At 34.4% G+C, this 8314-nt stretch overlaps 1 protein-coding gene across 1 annotated transcript in view; it reads left to right on the plus strand.

Annotated features, from left to right (window-relative positions):
• Window positions 1–1230: 1230 nt before the first annotated feature.
• The window catches only part of atp10b (ATPase phospholipid transporting 10B), a 54168-nt gene continuing 47084 nt past the window's right edge, over window positions 1231–8314 (plus strand). Inside the window, exon 1 of the mRNA XM_016471484.1 lies at window positions 1231–1686. Within this exon, the coding sequence (XP_016326970.1) occupies window positions 1277–1686 (410 nt within the window). The 5' untranslated portion in view covers window positions 1231–1276. The remainder of the gene's footprint in view (window positions 1687–8314) is intronic.

Here is an 8314-nt window from a genome sequence, read left to right on the forward strand (position 1 = left end):
TACTTTTTAAAGAAGTCTCTTCTGCTCATCAAGCCTGCATTTATTTGATCAAAAATACAGAAAAAATTTTAATATCGTAAAATATTATTACAATTGAAATAACAGTGTTCTATTTTAATGTACTTTAAACTGTAATTTATTTCTGTGATTAAAGCTGAATTTTCAGCATCATTACTCCAGTCTTCAGTGTCACGTGATCTTCAGAAATCATTCTAATATGCTGATTTATTATCAATGCTGGAAACCGTTTTGCTGCATAATGTTTTTTTGGAACCTGTGATACAAGAATGTGATACGTTTTACAGGATTCTTTGATGAATAAAGTTCAAAAGAACAGCATTTATTTAAACTATATTGCAATAATATTTCACAATTTTACAGTTTTTTTTCTGTATTTCTGATCAAATAAATGCAGCCCTGATTAGCATAAGAGACTTCTTTAAAAAACATGAAAATGCTTACTGATCCCAAACTTTTGAACAGCAGTGTATATATATATATATATATTTGTGACCCTGGAGCACAAAAGCAGTCTTTAGTCTCTGGGGTATATTTGTAGCAATAGCCAAAAATACATTGTATGGGTCAAAATTATAGATTTTTCCTTTATGCCAAAAATCATTAGGATATTAAGTAAAGATCATGTTCCATGAAGATATTTTGTACACTTATGACTGGTTTTGTGGTCCAGGGTCACATATATATATATATATATATATATGTTTCTTATAGATTCCAGATCTGCACATTTATTTTCTCAACCAGCATAATGAGATGCTAACAAATTGTTTTAAGTAATGAAAGCAAATTCAGTCAAGTGTGCCCAGGCTTTTGACTGCGAGCGATGTGTCTGTAGTCAACATAAAAGGATACACAGTTATTTCTGTGCACGGCTGCATTGAGCTTGAGTATATCCTGCTCAGAGCTTTGATTAATGTAATTGGGTCGCTGTGGTGTTGTTGTGTCTTTGAATCTTGGATTCAGACGCTGGATCTGTGGCATGCAGTGCTCTGACAGCATACCTTCACCTCAGACAGGTGTTTGTTCCCACAGAGAGCGGTCAGGGGAGTTTAACAGGTGTAGACTCAACCCTCTTCTCTCTCTCTCTCTCTCTCTCTCTCTCTCTGTACTTCTGTTTTAGTCTCACTCGTACAGGTGATGTGAGAAGCGTGCAGGGCTTCTTATAAATGTAGGTTTAGAGGGTTTAGAGGACCCTCAGGATTTATATTAAAGCTCTAAGTGTCATGCAGAGGAGGGTTGTTTTAGCTAAGACGTCATGACCTGGACAAACCCCCTGACCCTTCTCCGGCACGGCTGGACGAGGCACTGGAACCCAGACAGACCCGTCAGGACGGTGGTCTCCAACTTACCTTTCGAAGATCTGAAGAAACGTGAGCAGCCGAACCGCCGGTATGAGGGCAACGCCATCAAAACCAACAAATACAGACTGTGGTCTTTCATCCCCATGAACTTATTCGAGCAGTTCCACCGTATGGCCAACATTTACTTCGTGGGCCTGGCCATCTTGAATTTTGTCCCGGTGGTGAACGCGTTCCAGCCGGAGGTGGCTCTCATTCCCATATGTGTCATCCTGGCACTGACCACTGTTAAAGACGGTTGGGAGGACTTCCGGAGATATCAGACTGACCAACAGCTCAACAACACACCCTGCTTCATATTCAACAGGTAAACAGATCACAACTGGAAAACTAACATAAATGATTCACACTATTAAAATAATCGTTGTAAATCTAAAATATATTGTCGGTTTCACATGTTGGTTTAGTGCAGTGGTTCTCAACCTTTATGACCTGAAGGCCCCCAGATGTCCCCCAAACACAATATTTGAAGCCCCTGCCTATATGTTAATTTCCAATATTTCTGCTGTAATTATGATAAATCTGCTTGTTTTCAAACTGTTTTTTTTTATTAATGTGGTCAAATAATATGGAAATTATGTTCTGTATTGTATTCCAGAACTGTACTGTTCTTCAGTAAAAGCAATAGTTATTCAGGGAAAATAAAAGAAATATGATTTTAGTTTACATCTTGATTTTATACATTTCTTAGAATTTTAATTTAGATGTTAATTTAATTTAGACTTTATTTTTTAATTTGGCAATTTTAATATATTAATAATAATTTATAATTAATTAATTAATAATTAAATAATTAATAATAATTAATAATTGCAATACTTTAAAAAACCCTCTCATTGAGAACCACTGTTTTAGTGTGATTAATTTAAAATTAATGTGTGATTAATAATTAATAATAATTGAAATTAAAAAAAATTGTCTCTGTCTATTTTTGACCTAGAAATAACATTTGTGGGGGAGATTTTTTTTCCTTTTGAAGAGCTGCACAATGTCTTGCATCCGACGCATTGAGTGCATTTTGACGAGATCCTCATCATCGTGTTTCATCAGAGGAGTAGACAGAGAAGGCATCGTTTAGATCTATTTTAAAATGACTGAATAGCTGGTGGGAAAAAAACGAGTAATTCACCACACTTGAGAGGTGGAAGGACTGAGAGACTAGGGGTTAGAGAGAGAGAGAGAGAGATTTCGCAGCAGTCACAGGTACACCCTGAGATATATTTTTACTTCCAAAAGAGATTCCAAATCCATCACTTATTGCCATGGTTACTTAGTCTCTTTCATTTTATTTTGAGCTAAGCCGCTGCTCCGTTTTGTGATTCCCGGAGTGTTTCTATACGGGGAGCCCAGGTGGCACAGGGTCAGTCCGAAACTCAAACCTACTGCTGTCCTGACATGCCTGTCGTGCCCAGAGGGGCTATTAGAAAAGCTACCTCTTTTGCACATTTCTATTATTCACAGTGTGTGTTTGCTGTTGTTTTAAGCATGTCTCAGTTTTGGACAGCTGGGTTATATTTAGCCAGACGTAACAGGCATAATGTCAACATGAAATGTTGAATGTGTTTGTTTTTTGACCTTATTTATTTATTTTCTTAATGCTTGTTTCTGGTCTTATTGTATTATTTAGTGCATGTTATCCCAAAGAAAAGACATGTTTTGTCTTCATAATCTTTTATTAAAATGTAATGCCTTGTGGAGTGGCATTATAGTGGATGTACAGGAGCACTTTGTGGCTTAAATATAGGTTGTGCTCATACAGATGCAGATGCACTCTTAAAAATAAAGGTTCCTTATTGGCTTTGATGGTTCAATGAAGAACCTTTAAAGTCCATTAAATCTTTCCATTGTTTTTAAATTTAGAACGCAAAATTCCAATTTAGAAAAATTAATTTCCAATTTAGAAATTTAGAACCCAAAATTTCTTCTGTGGCACCACTGAAAAAAAGTTTTTGACTTTAACGAAACCGGTTTATTTAGGTATTGCCATTTTTAGGTTACAATTTCAATGCACATTTCTGTAATATATTTTGTGTGCACTAAAGGAATAGTTTCCCAAAAATGGAAATTTGCTGAAAAATCACTCACCCTTGAAATATCCAAGATGTAAATGAGTTTGTTTCTTCATCGGAACAGATTTTGAAAAATTTTGCATTACGTATGAATCCTTTGCAGTGAATGGGTGCCGTCAGAATCAAAGTCCAGAGATCTGATAAAAACATCACAATAATCCACAAGTAATCCACACCACTCCAGTCCATCAGTTAACATCTGGAGAAGACAAAAGATGTGCGTTTGTAAGAAGTAAATCCATCATTAGGGCATTTTAACTTTAATCCATAACTTCTGGCTAAAATGCTTTCACTGGAGAAAGCAATATTATAGATAGAGGGCTTATATTTTAGCTGGAAACAACAATTTGAAGTTGAACACGTCTTAATGACAGATTTGTTTCTTACAAACATGCAAGCTTTTGTCTTCTTCAGATGTTAACTGATGGACTGGAGTGCTGTGGATTACTTGTGGATTATTGTGATGTTTTTATCAGCTGTTTGGACTCTCATTCTGACGGCACCCATTCACTGCAGAGGATCCATATTTAGTGATACATTTTCCCAAATATGTTCATGTGAAGAAAAAAACTCATCTACATCTTGGATATCTTGAGGGTGAGTACATTTTCAGCTAATTTCTTTTTTTGTGTAACTATTCCTTTAAGAGTGCACACAAAATTCATAATTTGTCCAGAAATGTGTGCAGAAATGGTAACCTAAAAAAGGTAACAAGTAAACATCAATAACATTATCTAACATCACTGAATCAACCTAAATGCATTATTTATATCAAACAAAACTAGTTTTATAGTTTAAATTAAGTATAAGTAGTTATTTAAAGTAACAACTGCAGTATAACACTTTTTACAGTGTGAGTGGAAGAATTATGATTTGGGATATTCTTACAGTATGTGCCGTTGTGGAAGGTATTACTGTATGTAGAATCCTGAAATTTCAGGCCTTCACTGCTTGCTTTGAGATCGTAGTCAATGCTTTTTGAGGCAGGGAGCACAATGCAGTCCTCCAACTTCCTCTGCTGATCTGTGGAGTTGCCAATCCACAGTTTGATTGAAAAAGTTAATACACTTTTAATAGAACTGAAGCCTTTCGTTCTTTGATACCGCAAAACTTTTTGAGCTGTCATAGGAAGAAGAGCCTTTGGTGAGCTTTTTTGATGATGTAAGTTCTTTCGTTTCAGCACAAGGTTGTTAGCGCAGCACTATTGAGTTAGAGAGGAGACCTCATTCCTGCAACCCTATCTGTGATCAGATCAACCAGTGTAGTGTTTAGTTGGCATGATTGTGTTAAATAGCATATGAGGTACAGAGAACAGCTGCATAGGTATCAGTTTCTTCCAGCTGTTGAATATTCTGTTTCATTTGGAATTACTTCCCTTATTTTTCAATGTTGAAGTAAGCCATTTCATGTGAACATGCAAGATATTTGATTCATTAGGCACTATAGGTAGTGATGGGCGCCTTCGGAGTACCGTTCTTTAAGCTTCGACACCTTTGCAATTCTTTTGTTTTGTAGTAGTTCAGATTGCGTATTCAACTGCTAATTTCACATGATTTCAGTACACAAAGCTTTGTTACATCATTTTCAGAATTTCAATGGTTCATAGCTAGGGGGCAGTTAACCCTTAAACCTGTGTCTAAATATTTTTTACATTATCTTGGATCAGTTTTGTTATGTAGACATTTCAATAGCATGTTTGTTTGGTAATTAAAAAGGAAGAGCAGTAGTAAATTGTCTCTTATTGGTAGGACTAGCCAAGCCCTCTATAAAACATATAAAACAAGCACTACAGATTATTAAAAGAACACGTATTACACAGACACCTCATATTTAATGGTATTTGATGATTTGTAGATTACATTTAATAGATGAAACATTTGAGAAAACATTTGTAGTTGGTTTGTAAAAGATGTGCGCAACATTTAGGTTTATTATTATGATAATAAATGTAAATAATTATAAGTCTTTATGGGTGAGGCACTGAATCTTTCATTTAACCGATTCTTTCAAAAACGGATTCATACGACTGAGTCATTGAATAATTGACGTAACCAGTTTGCTGATGTCATTTAACCGATTTGTTCAAAAAAATTTGATTCATATGAGTGAGTCACTGAATAATTGACTTAACCAGTTTTCTGATGTCATTTAACCGATTTGTTAAAAAAAAATCTGATTCATATGAGTGAGTCATTGAATAACTGACTTAACCAGTTTTCTGATGTCATTTAACCGATTTGTAAAAAAACAATGAAAAAATAATAATCTGATTCATACGAGTGAGTCATTGAATAATTGATTAACGAGTTTTCTGATGCCATTTAACTGATTTGTTCAAAAAAATCTGATTCATATGAGTGAGTCATTGAATAACTGACTTAACCAGTTTTCTGATGTCATTTAACCAATTTGTAAAAAAAAAATCTGATTCATATGAGTGAGTCATTGAATAATCGCCTTAACCAGTTTTCTGATGTCATTTAACAGATTTGTTCAAAAACTCTGATTCATATGAGTCATTGAATAATTGACTTAACCAGTTTTCTGATGTCATTTAACCGATTTGTAAAAAAAAAAATCAGATTCATACGAGTGAGTCATTGAATAATTGATTTAACCAGTTTTCTGATGTCATTTAACCAATTTGTAAAAAAACAATGAAAAAATAATAATCTGATTCATACGAGTGAGTCATAGAATAATTGACTTAACCAGTTTTCTGATGTCATTTAACCGATTTGTTCAAAAACTGATTCATACGAGTGAGTCATTGAATAATTGACGTAACCAGTTTGCTGATGTTATTTAACCGATTTGTTCGAAAACTCTGATTCATATGATTGAGTCATTGAATAATTGACTTAACCAGTTTTCTGATGTCATTTAACCGATTTGTTCAAAAACTGATTCATATGAGTGAGTCGTTGAATAATTGACTTAACCAGTTTTCTGATGTCATTTAGCCGATTTGTTAAAAAAAATCTGATTCATATGAGTGAGTCATTGAATAACTGACTTAACCAGTTTTCTGATGTCATTTAACAGATTTGTTCAAAAACTCTGATTCATATGAGTCATTGAATAATTGACTTAACCAGTGTTCTGATGTCATTTAACCGATTTGTAAAAAAAAATAAAATCAGATTCATACGAGTGAGTCATTGAATAATTGACGTAACCAGTTTGCTGATGTCATTTAACCGATTTGTTCAAAAACTGATTCATATGAGTGAGTCGTTGAATAATTGACTTAACCAGTTTTCTGATGTCATTTAACCGATTTGTTCAAAAACTGATTCATACGAGTGAGTCATTGAATAATTGACGTAACGAGTTTTCTTATGTCATTTAACCGATTTGTTCAAAAAAATCTGATTCATATGAATGAGTCATTGAATAATTGACTTAACCAGTTTTCTGATGTAATTTAACAGATTTGTTCAAAAACTCTGATTCATATGAGTCATTGAATAATTGACTTAACCAGTTTTCTGATGTCATTTAACCGATTTGTTAAAAAAAAATCTGATTCATACGAGTGAGTCACTGAATAATTGACTTAATCAATTTCCTGATGTAATTTAACCGATTTGTTAAAAAAAAATCTGATTCATACGAGTGAGTCATTGAATAATTGACTTAATCAGTTTCCTGATGTAATTTAACCGATTTGTTAAAAAAAAATCTGATTCATACGAGTGAGTCATTGAATAATTGACTTAACCAGTTTTCGGATGTAATTTAACCGATTTGTTCAAAAACTCTGATTCATATGAGTGAGTCACTGAATAATTGACTTAACCAGTTTTCGGATGTAATTTAACCGATTTGTTCAAAAACTCTGATTCATATGAGTGAGTCACTGAATAATTGACTTAACCGATTTGCTGATTCATTCATGACCAAAACACCACTACTGTGTGTTGATTTTGCTATGGCTTTGTTTCAAATTATTTTCATTTGCCAGGCAAAAACAGATAAATTGGTAATGGTAAAACGTAAACAGTTCAATATTAACTTGCACTGTACTTTAAGTTGTACTATAAAAGCAATATTATATGTGCATTCATGTGATATTCCTTCAATATGCCACATTTCTTGAGTAAAATGTGCTTTTAGTCTAGCAAGAGAATATTCAAGAGGATAAATGTACAGGCAACATCTGTTGTGCTTATGCACCATGACAACTAGTAGCGATGTTTTCATTCAGTTGCTTTGCAAGGGCTGTGTTCTCTTTATGACATTACTTTATCATGCTGGATTTTCATACCCGTAAATAAACAATTCAATTTCAAACGGTTCCCAGCCGTCAGACAATCCCTCTTTCCACTGGCTCCACAAGGGGACCTTATGTCTGAAAGCAACAAAATCATTACGCTAATCTAATACTTCACACGGTACAGTGTTGCTAATGCATGTATCCCTCACATTTTGGACATGAACTGTGGTGCTTTCCTCCAGTGGTCATGATTGATTAGTTCTTATTCTACCCCAAAGGGAGAGAGTTTTATAATGCTGTTCACACACATAGTCGAAGCCCCTTTCATTTAAAACAGCTCAGGGCAGACAAAGTGATGCTTTTTCCGTCTTGGCTGTTTAATTCACTCTTGCTGACAATTTTTACTGCTGTGAAATATTCAAGAAAATAAGTAGTCCTCATGCTCATTTAGTAAACAAGACTTCTACACTTTCTGAAGAGTTGTGCTCACCCATGCAAAACTCACTGCCATGCTAGGGTGTTCTGGGTGGTTGCTTGGACGTTGCTAGGTGTCTAGATATGAGATGAGTTATTTAATGAAGTGTAATGCTAAGATTTAGTGGTTTGTTCAGATCCCTAATACTAAGTATGAGTAACAACAACCTAGT

This window comes from Sinocyclocheilus anshuiensis, unplaced genomic scaffold (assembly GCF_001515605.1).
Source record: "Sinocyclocheilus anshuiensis isolate Anshui unplaced genomic scaffold, SAMN03320099.WGS_v1.1 scaffold84, whole genome shotgun sequence".
Classification (NCBI taxonomy): Eukaryota; Metazoa; Chordata; class Actinopteri; order Cypriniformes; family Cyprinidae; genus Sinocyclocheilus; species Sinocyclocheilus anshuiensis.